Source organism: Embiotoca jacksoni, unplaced genomic scaffold (assembly GCF_022577435.1).
Source record: "Embiotoca jacksoni isolate LCO1_2020_lvr unplaced genomic scaffold, fEmbJac1.0.p SCAF_18, whole genome shotgun sequence".
Lineage (NCBI taxonomy): Eukaryota > Metazoa > Chordata > Actinopteri > Embiotocidae > Embiotoca > Embiotoca jacksoni.
In genome coordinates this window covers 2,393,135-2,417,243 of record NW_027185318.1, presented here as the reverse complement: position 1 = coordinate 2,417,243, position 24,109 = coordinate 2,393,135, and the positions used below count along the sequence as shown (strand labels likewise).

Here is a 24,109-nt window from a genome sequence, read left to right as displayed (position 1 = left end):
GGTCATGTCGCCCTCCAACTGGCCCTCCATACGGAGTGCTTTCAGATGCAGACTCCAAACGGAGTGGTTGAAAAATACTTTGCAAATTGAAGCAACATAACTCGGAAAATAATCCATAAAATAAAAAGTTTTTTTTTTTGTTTTTTTTTTTGGTCAAGAGTATTTTTGTAATCTGAAAGTGCAGCTGTGGGCTAATAAAGCTATTTCTGGTTCAAACCGATTGAAAGAACATCTAACTTCACTATCTTCAACTAATTTGCCGTTTCCATCCACTGTTTTGTTTTCACCAAGACTTCAAACTTATGTTCACCTTTATTTACAACGTGGGCCCACGGCACAACGGTCTCCCTGAAGAACACAGCCCAGACGTGTCATCTATCGTGCAGCAGCATTAACACTTGACCGCAGCAGTGAGCACTGCTCACCTTGTGGTTGCGTCCATGCTTGTAGAGCAGCGATATGATGGACTTAATGTGTCCTCTCTGGATGATGTTGAGCGCCTCTGGGCTCTCAATTAGAATGCAGTGCAGAACTTCCAGGATGCCTGCAGAGCCGCAAAATTCATCAATTAGTCAACAGTTGCAGAAAGGGAAAGACACACCAGAGGACACTCGTCAAAGGGGCATTCGGTCCACGTGGACCAACAGAGAACACCGAGTGCTACCGGTTCATTCTTCACAATGCATTCAAGAAGCAGCGGCACATCCAGCAGGGTCATCTTGTCTCTGTTGAGGACTGCCGTCAATGGAAGGTAATTTGTGATATCTCACAATAGCTATCTTACAATGAATCGCTTTCACTGGAGACTCAGTATGTGAGAATGCTAATGAGTGTACCTGAGGAAGACTCCAGTCTCTCCAGCTTGCTCACCAGCCAGTCCAAGTTGTTGGAGAACTGGGTGCAGTTGTTCCGGTTCCCTCGGATTAATGCCGCTGCAGGGCATAAAAAGAGTGCGCATGAGTCATATTTCATACGAATCAATACAGTGTTTTTGTTGGTTTGATGGATGACTTTTAGTGCTTGTCTTGCGTAACAGCAAAGCAATGTCACCCAAAGGTGGACACCTTAAATTCATGCCCAAAGCCAGTTAAAAGGAGGTCCTGCTTTGACACCCTAATACATATTAATTTTTGAAGACGCCTAAGAGAGAAGGAGGGACTGACACAAGGAGAGAAAAGACAGAAACACAGACAAACACGCCCACATATGTCCTATCAAAAAAACAAAACAAAGAAAAGACAGGGTCATCCAATGCAGACAGGAAGAGAAAAAAGGAGGGAGGCATCCCAAATCCACTTAGCGCTGCGCTGGACCAGGTGTGTGGAGGAGGGAACGGGGGAACAAGGAGACGTGGCTGGAACACTAATACGAGCCAGGAGGTGAAATCAGTGTAAATAAGAGCGTGAAGGACATTCTTGGAGGGCAGAGGGGCTTTTAGTGTGGCAAGATGAAAGATAAACTTCACATATGGGCTATCCAGATTCTCCTTAAGAACATGGGCGAATATATCTAAACCACAACAGGAAGAGAATCGTGCCTGCTCGCAATTTTCTGCTCAGAAACGCATCTTTTATGTGACAGCTGGTTGAAGGAGTGTTCAAGACAAACACTGTACTCATCAGATCGGAGACAGCACTATATGCAGACAGAGAGGGAGCGCAAAGAAAATACATATTTTTCCCTGCTAGGTCAGTTTAGTGAGATACGTCTGTATCTGACGAGAGCATATGGTAGCGGTACAAGAGGTTAAAGTGATTTCTGCTGATGACATTGGGCTATGGGAACAAAAAGAGCACAGCAAGAACAAGTAAACAAAACAGAAAACAGCCACAGACAGTGATGAAAATTGACACTCAACAGCTAAAAAGCAAACTGGGGACACTCAAAAGTGTGTGTGTGTGTGTGTGTGTGTGTGTGTGTGTGTGTGTGTGTGTGTGTGTGTGTGTGTGTGTGTGTGTGTATGGGTGCGTGTGGGTGTGGGTGTGTGCGTGTGTGTGGCAGCTGATCTTGTTGGACCAATGCCCTGGAAGCACATCACATAAACTGGAAAGCTCTTTGGTTGCAGCGTGGGCCACATCCTCCAACAATGGGTGTGTGTGTGCGTGTGCGTGTGCGTGTGTGTGTGTGTGTGTGTGTGTGAGACCACTCTCTTACCCAGCAGCTCGTACAGCAGGTTGAGGATGTCCTTCCAGGCGGCTCCGGCCTCAGGCCCGGCACACTCCCCGAAGTGGGCCGCGCTGTTGTAGACGTTCAGACGGTCGATGCAGTTGGACACCAGAGTCAGCATGCCCTAAAGGGAACGCACGGGAACCCAACACATTTCACCACAAACACCATTTCTCACCTTCTAATTAAAAAGGCATCTCAAATTAATGACAAGCACTCATTAGTATAAGAGCTTCACTTGGTGAAAAATATCCCCTGCTTTCAATTAGCGGATCATCCTGAACACAGCCCCGTGGCTCTCCTCTGTCCCATTTGGTGGTCGTGTCATGGTGATTTATACCACAGAGAAATATCTATAGTGATCGGATATGCTAAATTGAGGGCGTAAAAATGGAAATTGCTGGTGATTTATAATGCCAGGAAAAAAAAATCATGAGTCAGCCGTCTACAGGTGACAAATTGACCTTCTGAATGTAATATCTTGGGGGTGCGGCGGAGATGTGCTAATTTGGTCTATTGTAGAAAGACGGTAAATACCATGAAGCAATTGTTGAAATATGTGCAATTTGCAAATACTAAAAGCACAATACATGTACATACAATGTTGATCTATAAAGATTGCATTTAACTAATTCATGCCTATCTCTGGTCTCATGAGGTGGCACACATGTTGTTACAGACTGTGCGAGTTAAGGGGATGGCTGACATCACAGCACCCCTCAGTAAGCCAGCTGACATTTTGTAATTGATGAAAGCAATTTAGGCCCCACAGGCTTAGCAGAAACCTACAGAGCACTCATGCCAGCGTTGGGAAAACTTATAACGCCAAAACTGCTGACGCCTTCATATGCAGTGACTCCAAATACAAGACGGCAATGAAACACACTACGAAGAATCAATTGCTTTAGCCTTTTCACGTACTTCTTTAAGTTTGCCGCTGCTCTCGCCTCAGTCAAACGTGCAGTCACTTACAAAAATTGCCTCACTACTCTTCGCTCTGGGTTTGTAATATATTGCTGTGCTGCCGAACGGCTCGTGATATTATTTAATTGATATTTTAGTGCTGAGCCTGGTTCTGTCGGAGGTTTCTTCCTGTTAAGAGGGAGTTTTCCCTTCCCTCTGTTGGAGGTTTTTCCCTCCCAGCTTATGTGGGAATTGTTGAATTGTTGGGTTTCTCTATAATATTGTAAAGTCTTGCTGTAAGGACTTTAATGTGTTAAGTGTCATGAAATAACCTATGTTGTGATTTGACGCTATGTAAATAAAGTTGAATTGAATTGAATTGAATATTTCATGAGCTTCTAGTTTGCTAAGACTTCCGCGATGGTGAAACCTACTTCTTGTTTGAAAAGGTTCTGCCTGTTCTTGAGTGAGCGCAGCTTGATCTGCCTCTCCTCGTGCTCCAGCTCAGCATCAGGGAGCTGGAAATAGGTGATGAGGTCGTTGAGGGTTTGGAGCACCTCCTCGACAGGCAGCGCAACCAGTGCCCTATTTTTAACACCCAGACAGTCCAGGTCTCTGGGCAGGGAGACAGAAACGGAGAGGAAAAAAAAAAAAAAAAAAAAAATCAGACAGCACTTCCTACAGATGTTTGTGATCATGTGTTAGTTTAAAAAAAAAATGATCCTATTAAAACCAAAAACAAGGAGCCACTGATAAAGACACTCTAATTGGGAGGCTGCGCAGACTTGAGGAGAGGCAGCGATGACGAACACACTGTGAAGCCCACAGGTTCATTCATGCTGAAATGCTGATTTCCGCTGGCCGGCTAAAAATAGCTCCTGTCGTATGCGTGGGAAGAGTGTGGGGGAGATGTATGTGTCACAGCCGCAGGGGAGGCTGACAGGCTCTCAAGTTACAGCCGTGAGTGCCTGCGAGCCTGACCCGGGGGACAGCGGGCCCTTTGATAACAAATAAAGGTCCTGGAAGCATCCACTTAACATGCTCCACAGCTGGCTTTTTTCATAGCTGGCTGTGCGTAACCGTGACGCTGCTGCAGTGTTTACTATTTGCAAACGCATGACTAGTCTACTGAGTGAGCTGTCTGGGGCTGTGGCACCCCACTCAGTCAAAACATACAGGCCCAGAGCTCAACTCTCCGCTGAGGTCCGTTCACAGTCTGGAAGGATGTTATGTCAGGACGGCGTGGACTGTGCGAGAGTCCGGAGGAGGGGGGCTTTGAGACGTCTGGTTTTTAGGCCTCAGCTATAATTTGGTCATGCGGCGGCACTGGGGACTCAGCTTCATCATCTTTATTAATCACGCTCTACCGTCATCAGTGTGGTGCTTTGATTACTTGTACCAGTGGCAGGACATTTTGTAGACTACCCTAATAAAGTGTCTCAAGACAAATGTGGACTGTAATTTGGTTTAATTGGGCAATTTGTGCAATCACGTCACCGTGTGCAGGAGTGAGTAATAGCACCATTTCTTTTTTTTATGTGGCATACCTGATGAATCGATTAAAGAGCAGCGTGGTGTTGCGGATGATCCGCGCAGCGCAGGACTCTTCATGTTGACAGCGCTGGAGGGTCAAGCCGTCATCCATGTGACCTTCAGAGTGTAGGCATGCCTTGAGATGGAAAGAAAGGGGGGGGGGGAGACGTTGCCATGAGATGACGTAAAGGAAGGACCAAAAAAAAAAAAAAAAAAAAAAGGAAGAAGTCATTTAATGGAGAAAATGTCTCCAGAACTGAGTCACAATGTCTGGAACACAGGTGCTGACACTACAGGCTATCTGGCTCTGTTTAAACAGAGGGCACGCTGTCACGCACATTATCGCTCGCACATTTCTATCACTTCTGCCACAGTAGCCAAGGGACAAGGTTTATATTTAGTGGAGGCAGATAAACGAACTAAGACAATCATCTTAACTCAATCAACTCATTACCCCCAAAATAATGAACTGCTCCAAAGAATCTCATTTATCTATTAATATTGTTTGTTTGTGTACGTGCTTTGCATGAGAAGACCGAGGGGTTTGTGCTTTGGTGTTTGTGGCCACTCACTCTTCTCTTGAGGGGACCCAGACGAGACGATTTGACATCAGGTGCCTGGTAGGAGAGCCAGAGACCTGTGGCCACGTGCATGATGAAGCAGAGCGAGTCCCCGTATTTAATCTCCGCCACCCCCATGCCCTCAATGTCCCGCTTGGGGCTCTGCTCCAGCTTCTCCTGCACAGGTGGAGGGAGGAGGAAATGAACATGTCAAAGCTGTCAGTGGGAAAAACGCACGAGCACGCAAGCACAATACAAACATGTGCAGACATGCCACATTGCAAATATGTTCTAATCAAACCACGGACCAAATGACGACTGCATCTGCTGTTTATAGCGCCACCCAGCAGTGAGAGGATTGTATTTGTTCTGCTATGAGGATCACACACAACTGCAACCCATAATGGAGGCGAGAAGTCCAATGATTAATGACTTCACTTATATTCTATAATGCATGCTTTAAATCCACACTGGAGGGGTCACTAATTGACTCACAATCACTGGTCCCATCAAGACACTCCGTTACAAGGATTACAGCTGAGCGGTCGGCTTATTCAGAGTCTACAAGTTCAGCTAAATTAACCTCGATGGTGACGTTTTCACTGGTCCAATAATTCTTTTAAATTTCATTGTCCTTGAAAAACATGGTGATTTTCCAGCCCGAGGACAGTGGGCGGTGGGCGGTGGGCGGTTCATTTGTTTCAGGTGAGCCTCCTTTTTGCCGTTTATTGAGTGTGGCTGATCCCATGTGACGCAGGTCACCTTGAGGAACAGCGGGGAGTCAAGTGTCTTTATGTGTGTTCGTGCCCTTGCATCAGTGTGTGCGGTGTCCTTGCCTTGGAGGCTCTAAAGCAGAAGGCTGTGGCGACGGTGTCGGACCTCTCCCGGTCCTGCAGCACCAGCCCCCTGTCATCAGTCAGGGCCAGGTAGTGACCGGTGGTTAGGTGCCGTAGTCGGAGGGGCTGACCCCAGCGGATGTGGCTCCCGCTCCAGCTGTCAAGGTCACCCCCAACACATCAAAATCAAGCAAACATAGAAAATGAAGAAAAAAAAAATGCTGTTCATAAGCCTTGAAATACCTGCTAATTAGTTTATGTAAACATTGCAGACAGCTGCTGGGCTAATTATCTAGCGTGGATGTGATTGGAACATTTAATTAGCACATTGTTTCTGTTTGGAAAAAAGGAACTTCATAATAAAACATGGTGAAATATATTGCACGATGTGACAAACATCATGTCTGACACAGATAGACAGGAAGTGGAATTGAACAGGAAAGACTGCATCTGTAAAATAGCAAGGGACGAAAATATTTGAAAGGGAGTGAAACAGAGGAAAAGAGGAAGGAGGGGAGACAACAGAGAGGCCAGAGTGCAGCATTCAATCAGAGATAAGGACAGGGAGGAACAAAGAAAATGGTGTGGAGGGAGGAAAAAAAGAAGAAGAGAGGTTAAAAAAAGAAATAGAAATGAGAAAAAGGTGAAATGGAAAAATATGAAAGAAGATGAAAAAGGTGTAAGAAATAAAAGAGGCAGGATTGCAGGGGAATGATAACAGATCACGTGAAACACGACCCACCTGATTCGGAGAGGCTCCAGCCTCCACAAGGACCTCGCCTTGGCACCGGCTTTACCCGTCTCATAGTTGACTATCCTGGGGATGCCAGAGAAGCATGAGTGGGTGGTCTGCCTGTGTATGCTTTAACCGTCTAGTCACCATTGACACTGTCAAGGTCATTCATCCTGGCTTACAAAAACACCACCTCTTTCCTCTCATTTGTCACATTGATATTCACCGACAAGATGTTCGGCTCAGACACATAAAACGCACGCACACACATACTGTCGCACGGGCTGTATTTACTCCGCCGACCACAGCATCACATCCTTCAAACAGAGACGTGCGCCCTGATAACCCACAGCTACACTGTCTATCAGCGATATGGGTGACTGGGTCCCAAGATAAAAGAAATCGCTCATCACCCCCCCGTTGACAGCTTGGAGTGTGTTTGATATGCCCCAGAAAAATGGGAAACCTCTAAAAAAGCATGCTCCTTCTGTTGAATTTCAAGGACAACACTAGGAGAAAAGCCAAAGCCTGAAATTCATATCTAATCCCGCCCCCCATATTTGCCATGCTCAGTTCTAAAAATAGACACCATGTGTACGCGTGTGTCCAAGAGGAAGACACACATCTCCTGGCACCTGATACAGAGTGTGTATGGGCCTTGCCTGCTGTTTTGACCCACTTCAAGCCCAGTGTGCCATTTTTAAAAAAAAATTTTTATTCAGCCTACCTTATCTGCATTGGCACCAAGCAACTATACCAAAGACAAAAATATCACGGCAGCCATTTTGGCTCCCTGGAGAGCCGAGTGTTACGCCGGTCAAAGACATATTCATGAAGCGTGGTGGAAACGAAGGCATCATCGTGAACTCACAGCTCAGGTAGCTCCCCGTGCTACATAACTGTGCTGACATAACTGTGCCCCCTTAATGATGCCGAGTAGTCCAGCTTGTAGCTGCTGTGTGTTGTTATGCACCTCTGCTGCTCTTCACTCTGGTCTGATCCTGGGATGGTCACCACCTCGTCATGTCCATGGAAGAACCGCATCACGTGACCACCCAACAAGTAGCCTGTTGGAGGAGGAGGAACATGAGATTTAAACATCATACGTTTGTTTTTACTCTTCAGCTCAGAGATGCAATCTGGGAAGATGGTCTCCACCTTCTTCTATGTTGCTCCCGGAGCAGATGGGATGGACGTTCCACAGAGTCTGCATGAAGGACGCATCCACTTGGATGTTGCCATTGGAGATGGATAAGTGCTGCGGGAGAGATCACATGCATCATTGAAATGACAGTACAGTGACTAAGCTGTGAAATACTGTCACGAGGCAAAGGTGGAGAATCTAAAATGGATCACGTGAGAAATCAGCAGCTTCACTACCTTCATGTCTTGTGAATATTAATGCTGTAGGATGACAGACTAAAGGGATTTAGCACCATGAACCTATGACACTAACTATATTATTAATCACTATATTTTATATAAACAACTAAATGCAGGTTTTGTGGACAGTTTGACACAGTTGATTCAACATGAAAAGTGATGATGACTTAACAGCTGGCAACTTTCAATACTGTAGTGGTGATCCAGAAGAAAATTCCAGTATTATCATTGAGTGTTGACGGGACGATGAAACTGACTGACAGATGTCTCAAGTATTTGAGGATTTATACCGTTTATAATTTTTATTTATACCCCCACAGAGTGTGTGTGTGTGGGGGGGGGGGGGGGGGCTGTGAATGTGTGTGTGTGTGCACAAGTTTGTTTTCTAGTGTTTGTGGGTCCCAAAAACAAATTTTGCGACAGCTGTGTCGTGATCATCTTCCCTCCCCTGAGTCTCTCTGCAGCCCTTAGGTGCTGTGTGTCCCCACATACCATAGTGTGGGTGACAGCTGGGACAGACTAGCAGATTGACATTGGTGACTGTGAGGCGATAGTGGTCATCTGTCCGTGTCCCCGCCACTGTGGGGGGTAAACACAGCCTGGCTGCTGTCACCAACTTCATGGATCACAGGGAACATATTTCCCAAGGATAACAGGGCAGTGCTATGATGTTGTACTCTGGGGCGGGGGAGGGCGGGGGGTAGGTTGGTCTAATAGTGAAAGAGGCCTATTGCTGAAAAGGTCATTTCACAAGTGCATTTGGGACATAACCGTTATTAATGGGACGGGAATGTAACGAGAGTGATAGCCGAAAAGGCTCATTTGAAATGGCACTGGCAGCAGTCTAAGGAAATCATAATCCACTAGAGCAAGACATTTCCAGTGCAGATCAAATTTTGCTTAATATAATTGTAAGCAGTCTTGGAGTCATCCAGAAGGAAAAAGTTGTTACTTTTAACGTTAAACCCTCCTGACGGAGAGAGGTCACGGGGAGGGTGCAGCCAGAAGTAACAGGATTGGGATAATCTGAAATTTTGTCACATCAGGGTTAATGTTCTCCTTAGACCTTTACATTACACACACACACACACACACACACACACACACACACGCCTGCATCAGCTTCAAGGATAAAATGGCAAGCAGTAAACGTACAAGGTATCGCTCTGAGGACACGCTGACGAGGATGAGGTCATCACCGATGCGCACTTTCTCTCCTTCAGATCTCTGTTTGGAGGCAGGGTGGATCGTCCACCAGCACGCCTCACCTGGAACAGCAAACATACGCGTGCACGTCTTGCCTCCAGATCTTTCTTGCACAAGCCGATGAAGTAAACAGTTCTGAGAGCGCCACATTGCCGACTGCCCACATGTCATCTTTAATTGCTCATAATGTATCAAGGTCACAGCAGGCAGAAATGAGAACTCAGGCACATGTGGATTCACCATAGCAACAATCTTTTCAAGTCACATTGAGGTGACTGCTGATCACCTCCTGCACCGCGTGGTAGGAAATGATTAATAATAGCAAAAAAGAAGAGGGTCCGGGTATCAGGATATCACAACAAGACTATCAAACATGCAGCTAAGATGTAATCAATGCTGACAATTAAAGCTCTCTGTATGTCCACAATGCTCCGCGGGGAATATTAACTGAGACGAAAAGATAAAGCGAGAGGGCTCGCTCGTAGCGGAGAGGGAGAGAAAGGACCAGACAGAACAAAAGATAGAGAGCGACAACGAAAGAGGGAAAAGAGACGGATAAAAGGGAACTGTAGCAGAGCTTTTCTTTTACCTGTTGAATCCTCCTGCAGGCCGACATCAAAGGACAGTTTATCTGTCTGTGACCTTGATGTCTTCAAACAGGCCAGGTACTGTGGTCAGCACACACAACAAAACACAAGAGCCAGAGCTGTTACACACACACACACACACACACACACTCTGCAGGTGGCCTTACTCCCATGCTGCTCTTCATGTGTCATATACTTAAACTGCTAATGACGTTCAAATCCCACTACTGTGATAATCCAGCCTGAATTTTATTTTTATTTTTTTGATGATGACTGTGTGCGATCTCTCACCATAGAGCTGAAGGAATGCCGCAGGAGGATGGCGTGTCCATACAGTAGGGTCTTGTGTCCGCCGCTGTGCGCTGCCTGTGGAGATAATTCACACACACACACAGTACATAGTTACATGTCAGCGCGAGCTCGTGACAGAGCATCCCCGGGGGGTCTCCCTCCAACTGCTTCAATCTACGCCCGACCTCTGACACTGACAATGTTGACCTCGGCGAGGACCTCCCCGCCGACGATGATGACCTCGAGCTGGGGTCACATATCTTCTGGGGCGGGTTTGCCACCCTATCTCGCCAATGAAGACATGCAATCTGACTTTCCAGAGGAGAGGGTGTTTCTGGCTCCTGTATCCGTGAGCGAACAGGATACGGGGTCATCTTTACCAGCACTCCGACTACAGGAATGTGGGAACGATGCACAACTACTGTCAATGTCAGTATTAGCAGGTAATAACTCTTTTTTTGGGGGGGTGGAGGGGGTTGAGATTGAAGAGGAGGACAAATGGTGTCTCTACAGTGATAGATAGATAAATAGATAGATAGATAGATAGATAGATAGATAGATAGATAGATAGATAGATAGATAGATAGATAGATAGATAGATAGATAGATAGATAGATAGATAGATAGATAGATAGATAGATAGATATACTTTATTGTATATCAAATTTTGCTTAATAGGAGAGATGCACTGGGACTTCTTGTTGTTTGTCTTCAGCAAGCAACTCTCATGTTACTCACCTTCCTTATGAGCCTCTAGGAAGCATTAAGGTAAGAAAGAGTGTCATTATTCAGAGAGAACTTATGTTCTCCTGAGCTGTTCTGCCTCATTACAATCGTTGGTACAAATTATTAAAGTCCTGGAGATGGAGGGAAACAAGTTGACTTTTGGCATTTTGCAGAGCAATGCCATAGGCATGACATCGAGAAATCACTTTTGAAACAATGCCAAACAGCCATGTTTAACCATCAAAATTTTAAATTACACTGAAACTACAAGCACAGCAGGACACTAACGTTATGTATCTATCAAAGCGCATGTCCATCATGTAGATTAGTACAAAATTATAGTCATATAACATCTGAGAGATACATGAATCACAGCAGTGGTTCATGAAAACATCCTCCCATGCAGCATCTCACTTTTCTTCTGTTTCATTGTGGGTCTCTCTCTCTCTCTCTCTCTCTCTTTCCCCCTCTCTTTACCCCCCCCCTCCCCTCTCTCTCGCTCTCTCTCGCTCTCTCTCGCTCTCTCTCTCTCTCTTCGATTGGCTACTGGGACAATAGCCGGCCTGTGATTTGATGCAGTTGTGTCGAGCAGACTGCAGCACTGGCTTCCAGGCTTCTTCTGTGCTGCTGGCTATACTGCTATATGCTGGCTGAAGTACTGAGCTTAATGCGGCGAGGCACACCGAGCTGCAATCACCACAACCAATAAACCCCAAGCCCCACACTCGCTTCCTTATCCCAACACTGGGGCACAGCATTATTGATAAAAAAAAAAGAAAAAAAGAATCTTCTAAGTGTGGCGACACATCGCAGCAGAAAATTCGATACACCCTGAGCAAGTGAAATGAGCGAAGCTGTATTACCCTTCGGATCAATGAACCATAAAAGGAGAAGACGTTTCGATCAAAGAGCGAGAAGAGAAGGAACGGGCTGCATCCTGTATCTCACATCCAACTGACCACGAGTGACATCCTCATATCATACACAGTGTGTGTGTGTGTGTGTGTGTGTGTGTGTGTGTGTGTGTGTGTGTGTGTGTGTGTGTGTGTGTGTGTGTGTGTGTGTGTGACACCACTGATCCTATCATTTGCCCTTTTTGACCACCGACCTCTAAAACGGGTCCGCTCACATCAGATGAGCTAAGAGAAGTGGACGCCGAACCAGATGGGCGTCGCCATTTACACTTGTTGTCGTGCGTGTCGTCTCTGCAGGTCCTTCACGGTTTCCTCCGTGTCTCGGCGCCTTCCGGCAAAAAAAAAAAAACGCCTGAAGCTGCTCATTTGCTCCAGCCGCTGTCTATTGATAAGCCCATCTGTTCAAAGACTTATTGATCTCAGAGCCTCAGCTGAGACATATTCAACCTCCATTTCCCCTTTAATGGTGCTTCCTCCGGTGACATTTCAGCGCAGGCGAAGAATGATGAATTGGTGGACAATATCGAAAACAGATATACGTGAGTGGAGAGAATGCACTGAAATTACAAATGGACAATCCAACAGTGACTGCCGTGTTTGCTACAAAAGGCACATAAGGTGTTAAAGGTTAAGGAATAAAAGCTTGCTAATAAATCAACTATAGAAAGTATGAAATCGACAATCAAGTCCAACTAAAATCACATTTAGTCCTGCCGCTTTTGCAGTCACGGATAAGGTCGATGTGGTTTTTAAAAGGTACCGTTTATAGATTAGGAAGAAAAAAGGGTCTATCAGAAAAACTTCGCCTCTCTGCCAGCTGAAGCCGTGTTTGACTGACGGGCTGAGCTAACATGGGCAGGCCTGTTCCGTTAGCAGCAAATAAACTGACCTAAGTGAAATTTGCAGGTAAATTTGTATTCTGTTTAAAGAGATGCAGACGACCTGATGAATGGCTAGTGCTAACTCCTCGGCGGATGTCTGTGATGGTTTATTCAGCCGGTGCGGGTCAAGACACGTGATCAGGTTGGTAAATTAGACAAGAAGGAGACTTTAGCAGGAAAGCCAATTTGGGTTGTTGTTAAAAATCGGCAGCTCAAGGCTGTAGTCTGGCTGTTAGTCAGTGCGACTGTCTGCCTCTGATACGAGGGTGTTGTTTGTGTTTTATGTAAATATGGCTCAAAATGAAGAGATTAGATTTGCAAATTGGCGACATGTGTTCCATCTACATAGACGGAGAAGTAACAGTATTCCAAATTGATGCAAAGACAAGAGGCGACGTCATGAAGCCAAAAAATATAAAATGTAAATTGGTGTCCGATTCATTTCTGTGCTGTAGCAGAAAAAAAACAAAAAAAACATGCGAGTGTTATTTCAAGGCCTTAAGAAGGTGCTGGTGCAAGAGAGATGAGACTGGACGAGCAGTTAAAGATTTTCATTTGAGCTTTAATCTAGCGTTAAATATTTTGAGCCCCCTTTTTCTCTGCTGTGCCTCGTAATTTTCCTGCCAGCTCGCACTGAGGCTCCCGACTAAATCACTCGTGGTCATTTTCTGTCTGATTGCAGAAATCTTCGAGTCACCTCAGATGTTTGCATCATCTCATAGCATCTCATAGCACAGAGCCACAGTGATCAGAAGAAGATACTGTGACAAATGAGAGCTTATCCGATGCGGACGGTTGCACAAATCAAATGATACTGCAATGAACATCCATCCGAGTCCCCTGAGGACAAGACAAATGTTAATCTGACGCTAATCCAGCCTTGGAAGTCGCTCTAGTTCTCCAGCAGCAGAAAAGTGAGCTGTGTGAGAAGTGATGTTTAAAGCAAACCGCTTTGGGAAGTCTATATAAAACCATTTTTGTCTCTGATGTCTCGCTAGGAGCTCAGAATCTCCTATCGCACAAAAACAATCCATACAACTAGCCGTGAATTCAAAGCATGTGTTTAGGTGTGCGATAAACAGTGATGTCTAATGAATGTGGTGACGGGTTGTGGGGGACAAACCATAGGAGACCAATGACAGGAGGATAGAAAAACAAATGATGTATTCGAACTTATCTACTGCGTCGTGCATGAGGGATGAAGGGATGAAGGGATGAAGGGATGAAGGGGAATGGTATGAGCGGTGAACATACCCATCGATCCGGGCCACGACTCTATCATGCGGAAGATGGAGATTATAAACAAAAAACAGAAGATAAAGATGGGAGAATTACACATCGGTCACAACAATGCAAAAGAGAAAGAAACACACTTGTAAGAGGACAACTGGAACAACATCAGGAGCTAAAATCCAGCGATGAACGAGCGCCGATTACAAACAAAAAACAAATTCAGCCACATGGTACCGAGTAAATGTGCAGATTCCCTTCACTGAACACTCCTCTTTCAATCCAAATCTGCTGCCAGTTGCTCTCTTTGCCTGTATTTGGATGCTTATTTTTTACAAAAGAAAATATCTCACTAAAGTGGCTAAATGATGCCGTTTGTTCTTCAAGCCTTGGTGTTAATCAAATGGGCAAACAGCGCTTGAGGAAATGCGGCGGTAATGCCGGGGCATCCCCTCCATCCCCTCCATCCTCATCAATATTCATGGCGGCCTCGACCTCTCTGCAGTCAGGGTCCCCGGGCCGCTGTAATGACTCTATTTTTTCCATTTAATCTCTTCGAGTGACTTAACAAGTTTAAAGAACATTTAATTTAAGATGACTGCATTCATTCCAACATACAGAGCAGGACGTACATCACATGATGGCTTACGAACAGTTGAAGTGTGGATTGTCTGGGTGTGTGTGTGTGTGTGTGTGTGTGTGTGTGTGTGTGTGTGTGTGTGTGTGTGTGTGTGCGCGTGTGTATTAGCATTTGTATTTTCCATCACTCACCCCTTCGCTGTTCTGTCCGCTCTTAGCCAGCATCTCCTGCAGGGCCCGCACAGACAGAGACTGTTCCAGTACAAAGGTACAGATGCAGAGGTCTGGAGGAACATACTGCAACAACAGAAAAAGAGGCTCTCGGGTTAAAAATGAACACGGCAAGAGGTTCTCAAGGTTTTTAAGACTAACTTTATTTACAATTCCCAGTTTTTCCCCTGCAATCTCTTTTTATATTGTGTAGAACTCAACTCAAGTAAGTAAATATATTTCCTGACCTGTTCTGACCAGAACGTGTGAAAGCAAACAGTCGAGTCCGTCATTATAAAAGCAGCAACCTCAGAAAACAACCCTGCTGCAACATCCTACTTAAATGGGCCCAGCACATCATGAAAACATTACCACAGCCACTTGTCCTCCTGCCCATCAAAACTAATTCTGATTTAGTGCTTTAAGAACTTTTTGCAGTTTAAGCAAAACATCTGCATAGAGCCAGAAAAAATAAATCTGTTCCCTGAATCTACAGGGATATTTTGATTAGGTGCCCACTCATAAAATCTATGCTGACTGCAGCATTTCTACCTCACTTGAAACAGAGTTTGTCTTAATTGAGTGGGCGATATCCATTGAATGGTTAATTTAAAAACAGATTAAGTGCTCTCAGGTCAGTCTGCTCTCAGATAAGTCAGATCTTGGACAGAGAACTATTGGGAAAAAATGATGCCAAATTGCATCCCAAAGCAGGGCAGTACTGGAGGGGTCAGGCGTTTCACTGACAGAATGAGGAAAGCAGCGATGGAGATATTGTGGGGGAATATGGCCACAAGATAAATGACTCCAACATGAGCACGCTCCCTGGCGTCCTTACCGAGTATCCTCCCAAAGTGGTTCACACAGGTAAATCTAACCTCATTTAAAAACTTCCCACAACCCAGTTTCGCTACTGGCTTAAATAAGGCAGGAAGGGGGGAAATGCTTCAAACACTTGACAACTTAACAGAAAGGTTTAGCACCTTGTTAATACATATAGTTGAGAATTTAGTGGCTAAAGCGTCATGACACTTCAGTAGGTGGTGGAGACCAAAAGCAGAACCAAAACTAAAGCAAGAAATATCACAACACAAACGAAAGCTAATATAGTAGTGTTAGTGTGTTTGCCATAGTAATTTTAAGGTTGAGAATATCTCATCTGTCTCGTTTGGTATAAGTGGATACAGTTATGTATGATTTAATATAAAACGACAGCCAGGGAAGTAAGCTTCAGTTAGCATAAAGACTGAAAGCATTAGACATCTTCACAGGGACACGGAGAAACAGTCTCACACAAAATCCCTCATAAAACCAAAACTTTTAATTTTTAAAATGTTTTTTTAACAGATAACACATGAAAAGGATATTAAACAATGAGATGTGAATTTTACTGACCACATCTCCCCTTAAATCTAGGCAAGAATAAACTTATTTCCCAAACTATCAAACAGTTTTCACAGTAAATTTGCCTCCACATAAATCTCCCTCAGTCTGGATGCAGTATAACCGTGTTCGGCCGATGCTTCTCGCCCATGTAGCGTTCGCTCTGAAGAAATCATAATAAGGGCTCTGATGAAAAGCAATCGAGCCCTACGCTCGTCTCTCTGAGTGGCTAACAGCTGACCTCTGCCCTCTCCAGGCTGGATGACGAGCAACAATAGATCACATCTATATTTCTGTCTCTGGAGAGAGGGCCAGAAAGGGTTAACGCTGATCGCTCCGAGGAGGTGACTTCATACTCTGCAATTAGTTTTCAGCGTAATTGGATGAGGTGCTGAAACTGTTAATTGGAGAAGAAAAGGACCTTAAATAAATAAGTTACAAACATCAATCGGCCACTGCTCGTTTCTCTATTCACAACGACGGCACGGCACCAATGCCATAATGGTATGTGGGCATTCCTCCAGTGGTCACAATATTGAGTCTCTGGCAGGCGAGAGCTGCTGGTTGTATATCACAATCAACCGGCTTCTCACAGGCTGATTGATGTTGCCATTTAAACTGCGCACACTTTAAATCAACCCTCATCCTGTCGTCGTGGCGCCGTGGCGCATCACTAGACTAGTTCGCCAAAGAACAGAGGCTTCCTGTTCAGTCGGCCACTTCTAAATTGGAATTTTTTTCACGACTCTGTTGTTGATCCCGATCTATTTCATAGAAATGGCGCGCAATGGAGACAAAGTGCCTGATAGGGAGAACATCCATCACTCCTGTCAGGTATAATTACCATCCAATACAGAGTGAAAACCTACCCCTCCCCCTCCTCCCCCCTTCAACATACATACACTGATGGTGACAACGAAGGGGAGAATATAATAAACGCCAGCAGAACATGGATCTTTGCTCACACAACAAACCTTGATCCACATTGTTTGCCTGAAAAGAGTCTTTTTGTCTCAGATATGCCCGCTGTCTTAGTTTGTCTGAAATGAATCTCAGACGATACTAATTCGATCGTGATTAGAAGACAATCGATGTGGCAGAAGCCCACAAGGCCGTCTGTCAACAGCTGCTCTGCTACAGGAAAGCATTATTGCCAGATTAGCAGCAGAGCGGCAGCATCCAGTGGGGCGTGAGAGCGCTGCGATTGATACGAGTCTCTCTCACACCCAATCATAATTCAGACATTTCTGTCTAATAAGTGGATCACTTGAATAGAAAACATTGAGAGCGTGCCCGGTAATGTGTGCATTTTGTGTGGCAACACACTGATTACAAAGGAAAGCAATTAAATCTAAGTCATTAAAACTTTGCACTTCGTCACACAAACCAGCAAATGAATCTGTAGCTGCAAATGTGCTGCTCAGCTGCAGTAAAACTGGAGGCAATTACAGCCAACAACAGATCTGCTCATGAAATAATCCATCAAACAGATCCAGGGGTGTCATTTGAGGGAATTATCATCTGACGCTGGCCCACAGATGTGACGAAGTCACCGAACCTTTCAAAGAAACGCAGCGGATGTTGTTCCCGCCTCTCTGTGCGTCTCCGCTCGGCTTCTCTGATTGTTTGTTGGAACTCAACAACAATGAACCAAATGGATGTTTGGTTTCCCCGGAGCTTCTGTCTGGATGAATGCCTCCTTTCATTCGGTTCACTTATCTGCAAACTGCTTCGTGTGACATTTCTTGATTATTGTTGGTATCTGAATGTGCACGTGTGTGAACACGCTGTAAAGCCGATCATACAACTGCGTCAGAGGAGGCGGATGATCAAGACTTCTGATCAAGGAGCAGAGCGGGGGGAAAAAAAACATGCATTTCTGTGTTCCACGTAAATATCACATGTGGAAGGATCGTCAGAGGTAGTGGAGTCCGTGTGCTTACCTTCGCCTCGGATGTGGGCTCCAGGTAACACAGCCGGTTGCCCAGCCCCTCAGCAGCCAGGCAGAACTTGCGATTCTCCTTCTGGATGCAGGCCACGCACTGAAGCACCACTTCATCATCCTGTCAAGACAAAACAGACTTCAGTCTGTGCATGCAGGTACAGACACTGGAGGAGTAAGAGTGTGTGTGTGTGTGTGTGTGTGTGTGTGTGTGTGTGTGTGTGTGTGTGTGGTGTCCTGAGAGAAACCCAATTCACCCACACACGTGCCCAACCTATAGTCCATTGATCAAAGAGGACTCTTGTACCACTGTGGCCTGAAAAGCGTTCCTTCTCTGGTCATCGCCCCCCACAGAGGGAGAACACCAGCAGGAAAACAGACACCTCTCAAAAACACAATCATTACCACGAGAAGTGCTTTTTCAAAATAACAGAAAAAAATGTGTTGCTGCATAATTTATACTTTTTAAAATCTAAAACCTTTTGTTGTAGCTGCACTGATAATCATCTTTTAACCTTTTAACCAAGCGGTGCAGTTAGAATTAGTTTCACTAATGGATTTCGCTATGAACACACTTATAAACACTATTGCTTATATGTATTTTGTTGCTTGCGTGGCTTAATAGTGGATTTTATTTGCAATGTTAATAACTTGTGCACTGCCTTGAAAATGAATATTTTCTCATTTATGCCAACTTCTCTGTAATTTTATCATCACAGGGTTCACTTGTAAATCAGCCAGTTGCCCAATACCAGCATGTTTACAGATATGTTGATTATTGTGTGTTTTCCTTATTAATAAAAAAGATGAATTAAAGGCGTCCTCGAGCACGACACTGAATCTAAAAGGACTGAATCATTAAACCTTCCATATGAAGATAGGAAACCATAGTGCACTCCAATATAAAACTGAACACTCAACATATTTCCCATCCCATGCAACTTATCCCGTTTTCTCTGCCTCAGCTCGGCTAATTGAGGGTGTTTTCTTCACTAAATGTGATGATCCAACAGAGACTATGCACAGCCGATCCCTTTAAGTCGACCTGCTTTCGGCTGTTTACACTGTTTAAATAGAAATGAGGTTGAGGCAATTGGCTGAAGCGTTTCGTGCTTTAAGAGGAAATAAAGGTCTCAGTAAATGAATTCAATTATGTACTGCATGTGAAGCAAGGCGCCGCGTGGCTTTGATGCTGCATTAGTAATTAGTTGTGAGATTGTTTCTGTGCATGTATCTCTCAAATCTAAATACAACGCTCAGACATATTTTTTCGAATAATTGTGTTTGTTTTATGCCGATATCTGAATGAGACACTTTTTAAAAGACAATATTACGACATGAAACAGCCGCTGGTATCTTGATACAGAAGGGAGTTGAGAATAAGGAATCATTGATTAAGGTCAGTGATTAACGGCACGTTATCCACAGCGCTGTGTTTATGTTGAAGAAAGTCATGAACAGACTGCATTAATATAGAAGACTTAAATCTTCAGCTCAGATGAAGAGCCTGATTTCTGCCTCCGTGTTCGTCAGTTACAAACGTTAGCGAAGGTGTTGGTGGTGTGTGGAGGTGTATGTGGTGGGGCGGAGGGGGGGGGGGGGGGGGGGTTTGCCAGCTGCATTATTTGATGTGAGGGGGATTGTGCTGAGAGCCGAGTGCAGCGGTAGTAGTAGTAACAGTAAAGCACTCCATTACAGTGCAGCACAAAGCCCAGCAGAGAGAGAGAGGAATAAAGAACACCAGCATCTGATCCTTTTTTATTTTTTTATTTTTTTTAAGTTAGTGCGTGTCAAAGCGCTGCGTGAAAATCAATGTGACGAGGCTCGGGGCTCACACGCCGCACACGTGGCACATTTATTTTTGTGTTGATGCTCACGTGCGCCTCAGATGTGGTTCAAGGAGAGATTGTAATTCTGAGCACATCGTGAGTCCGTCTGTGAAGACGGTTAAAAAAAAAAAAAAAAAAAAAAAAAACAGAAAGAGCCACCAGTGTGCGCTTGTTTATCTGTTTGTCAGCTGGATTATGAAAAACTACAGGCCTGATTTTCATTAAAATTGGTGGAAGGCATCAAATTCTGGAGCAGGTCTGAATCCTGTGGTGGATTCAGGATTTTCTTTTCACCGTCATTGACATTGTGAGATTGGGCATTTGGCAGAAATATGTTATTTTTTTACAATCTTTAACTATAGCGTATTCTATAGAATAGGAGGGAAAAATAGGTTCTTTAATGTTTGTTATTTTTAATTATTAATTCAACACGTAGACCTGCTGTATGCACAATAACAACACATCTGGTCACTTCCAGGTTTTTTTTTTCCAGGTAGCTTCCATGTAGTTTGTTTTGACGGTGAGATGAGAGGGAGCAGAGCCTTGCTGATTGTAAATGAGGTGTTCATTTTGTTAATAAAAGGTTATTTTATTCCGTAATACTTTCAGCGGAGCTTCAGTTGAGTAAATGTTTTGTGGAAGAAAAAAAAAACACTGGAATTTTGCAAAATTGATCACCATTTCCTGGAGGCACTTAATTGTGACAAAACATAGGCCATTCAAAAAATATGATGGCTCCATCACCCACCCCACGTGTGCATTTATAATGATGAAGACTGCCAATGTACAGTGCAGTACACAGTGTGCACAGCAGCACATGTATTTGACTGCGAGAATTGATTGTGCCATTCGTGGGACCGTTATGGAGACTTTGGATAACAGTTTTAGATCAATATGAAAATGTTATTCAGCTCGGATGCAAATTGAAATTAATAGTCCTCAATGGCAAAACAACACTCGGATACGTTACAACATGTAATCAGTCTCGCTGTTGAGGCAGCGCGCATACAGAAAAGGTTAATTTGGGACACGAGTATCGATCCATACATCGCATTTGCTGTCTGGGTGCCAAGATACACACACACACACACACACACACACACACACACACACACACACACACACACATCTTTTGAATCAGAGAAAGTCTCATGTCTCCGTCTAGCCCACAACTGGCCCTTTTCCCCTCCGTCTCACCACTGAAGCACAATTCCCAGGAATCCACTCTTAGTCCCTCTGTCGCCAACCACTCCTTCTCTCCCGTCCCACCGTTATACCCGACTTCCACACAGGAGGGGTCAGGGGACGCTCACGGCTATGAATTATTCATAAATAGAAGCACTAAGTGATGTCAGTCTGCCTGGACAGAAAGAAGATTTTCTAAATTTGAGATGGGTCAATGTACAAAATTGGAAGAACAAAAAAAAAAAAAAAAAAAAAAATCTGACTCTAGGGGATACGGCAGCTTTCACCCGTCTAAAGCTCTCTGTATTACATCGCTATAGAAACAATTTAAAAGGCTGAGCCGAACCAGAGTGCCTCAGGGAGCCAAAGAGAAAGTGAAACTTTTGGGTTCTGCCAGATGAATGAAACTATGATTCAAAATCACAATGACTTTTGTTACAACACAAACTACTAAAATAAAACCTCCCCAACATGACTATTTTTTTTTTTTTTTTAAATTTTGCTTCATTTTTTAAATGTAGCTGTAAGAGAACTAAAGTTCACTTTTTTGTCCAAAGTTGGATAAATAAAATTAGAACTTCATGGAACGAGGAGTTTTAGCATGTTCCAATGTGTTCATTGTTTAGCGTTGGGAAAATTACCCGTTTAAATGCTAACAGTACTATTGTACTTGCAGTTCACATTTTTAGAAAAATAAATATAAAGCATAATATGAATAATAAAAGGGACTTTAGCCCTTTCTTGGTGCTTTTAAAGAAAACATAATTCTTTCAAGTGTGCTCAAATATGAGAAGCGAGTCTCAGAGCGCAGCGTGGGACTGAATCATAATACTCCCTCTTCCACACTTCCTTTGCTCTGTGCAAATCCATGTATTTGTCATCGCCACTGTGTATATGTCTGTCTGTGTGTGTGTGTGTGTGTGTGTGTGTGCGCACACTACAACAATACCATAAAGGTCTCCCTCGCCCCGTTGAGACTTGTATGACTAGTGCGAGAGCATCTCAACGGACGGACTCTGATGACAACTCAGTGTAGTTTTGCGATTTCAACCAATCACGCTCTCCTGATGCATCAGAGCTTGTTTGATGTTTGTCGTAGATGTTCGCATGGAGACGCAGAGACAAACCCAAAGTCTCTGCTGCAGGAGGACGATCGCAATTCTGAGCGTTACTGTTTATTCAGGCTGAGATGACGACTTGTTGCTGATAAATACTGCGCTTGTTCACCAATAATACTTCTGCTAAATAAATGATCATTATTGATGATAGCTAGCAGTGATTACAGAGGTTAGAGGCAGGTAATGGGTTTTAAAGGCTTTTGAAAAAATAATCCTTGCACCATAGGGCACTCATAAGTGTGCACTTATTTGAAGAGCATCTCTTTTCCTCTCTTCCAGCCTCCTTGTTTCTGCCCAGCTCTGTTATAATGTACACTGCCACATATGTGGGATTTGATTCCAGCAGTTGAGAGATCCAGGGGTTTTGTTGAGTGTGACTTCATGTCATTTTGGAAGGTTTTCTTTTACTGGAATAACAAAAAGCAATCTGAATCTAAATGCGCTCAGGAGGAGCCTGGAGTATAGACGCACCTTTGGTTCGAAGAAATGTCTGCAGCATTTGAGCAGGTAGTGCAGTACATTGCATGCCATCAGCTCATGGAGGCTCTCACCACCTTATCATGCACCGCACAGGTCCTTTGGCAATATATTCGCTTGTACAGTACATCCTGGAGGCGTCACAATAACTACTGTAAAGCCCGAGCCGCAAAATATCTTGGAGACACAAACAAAACGGAGCGAGAGAGGAAAAGGCTCATGGTGCTGTTTGTGAGCACCGAGTGCAACGGCAAAAGAATTGCTCCAGTATTTCATGTGTTGCTCCAATGCCTCCCGTAAGGCTTGTATTGTCACTGCTTGCACTATCTTACACCCAACACTGTACTCATGGCATCACCATTCCTCATCATATTCCATAGGAGATACTACAGTTTACAGCATAAATACTTAAAATATAGGAAGTAAAACACACAAATACAATACTAAACCTGCATATTAACTTTTGGGGAATACAGTGAATTCCAAAAGGACAAAAACAGCACTGCAAATCGTGTCATTATTCTGTCATCTCCTGTTAAAAATCAATGAAACAGATTTGGCTTTGAAGCCACCAGCCATGCATCCATGTTCACACCGAATTCTGTCTCAATGTGGTCAATTAAACTTGCTCATAAAGCTGAATTGCAAAAACTGTCTGTGTACATGAGTCACAAATGCTGGTGCAAGAGATCATGTAAATATCAAAAAAGAGTTCATGAAGAAAAGTCAATTACACCTCTCGCTAAGAAGAAATTGCCGTTGCTAAGTATATCCCATCAAAGAAAAGACTTGTGGTGATAAAAATCCAGACTTCACTCCTGCAGCTGCAGCAGGGTTCTGCTCTGGAGGTCAGATTTGTTCTCTCGTCTTTAACTTGATCCCGTGCCAAAGAATCTGGTGGATCAACAGTAAATTGATCCGAGGGTGATACCAAGCGGCCCCCGGAGAGGAGAGGAGAGGAGAGGAGAGGAGAGGAGAGGAGAGGAGAGGAGAGGAGAGGAGAGGAGAGGAGAGGAGAGGAAAGGAAAGGAAAGGAAAGGAAAGGAAAGGAAAGGAAAGGAAAGGAAAGGAAAGGAAACATCATGGTACAGTGTACCTGGTATTCCTCTGCCGGTGAGCAGAGGCTGGCTCACACACTGACAGTTTGTTCTGGACAGATTGATACAGCTGGTCGGGCACTGCAGAACAAAATGCAGCTGGGCAGCGGTTGTACCTCCTACGAGCAAACTCTCCTGTCTTGACTTTGTAGGCTCACAGCAACACTCAGTGCAGGTGCAGAAAGAGACCTGGTGTTTCCCAGATCTATTAGCAGGCTATCCACAGCAGTAACATAAGAGGAGGGGAGAGAGCTGCAGTCTAAAATGACGCACTATAAAAAAATATTGGGGAATCGGGAAACCTCCGTCTACCTCTGAACCATCAGAACTTTGGGTCTGG

The 24,109-nt window shown here is 44.3% G+C and overlaps 1 protein-coding gene across 1 annotated transcript in view; it reads right to left on the bottom strand.

The window, feature by feature from the left end:
- The window catches only part of LOC138199813 (ryanodine receptor 3-like), a 91,581-nt gene that overhangs the window by 56,051 nt on the left and 11,421 nt on the right, over positions 1-24,109 (bottom strand). Inside the window, exons 2-17 of the mRNA XM_069152030.1 lie at positions 18,065-18,184; positions 14,721-14,825; positions 10,937-10,951; positions 10,199-10,273; positions 9,910-9,988; positions 9,270-9,382; positions 7,890-7,989; positions 7,705-7,798; positions 6,741-6,815; positions 5,999-6,155; positions 5,175-5,339; positions 4,617-4,738; positions 3,504-3,684; positions 2,155-2,290; positions 837-932; positions 426-544 (exon numbers count right to left, since the gene is read on the bottom strand). Coding sequence (XP_069008131.1) covers positions 426-544; positions 837-932; positions 2,155-2,290; positions 3,504-3,684; positions 4,617-4,738; positions 5,175-5,339; positions 5,999-6,155; positions 6,741-6,815; positions 7,705-7,798; positions 7,890-7,989; positions 9,270-9,382; positions 9,910-9,988; positions 10,199-10,273; positions 10,937-10,951; positions 14,721-14,825; positions 18,065-18,184 — 1,752 coding nt within the window. The remainder of the gene's footprint in view (positions 1-425; positions 545-836; positions 933-2,154; positions 2,291-3,503; positions 3,685-4,616; positions 4,739-5,174; positions 5,340-5,998; positions 6,156-6,740; positions 6,816-7,704; positions 7,799-7,889; positions 7,990-9,269; positions 9,383-9,909; positions 9,989-10,198; positions 10,274-10,936; positions 10,952-14,720; positions 14,826-18,064; positions 18,185-24,109) is intronic.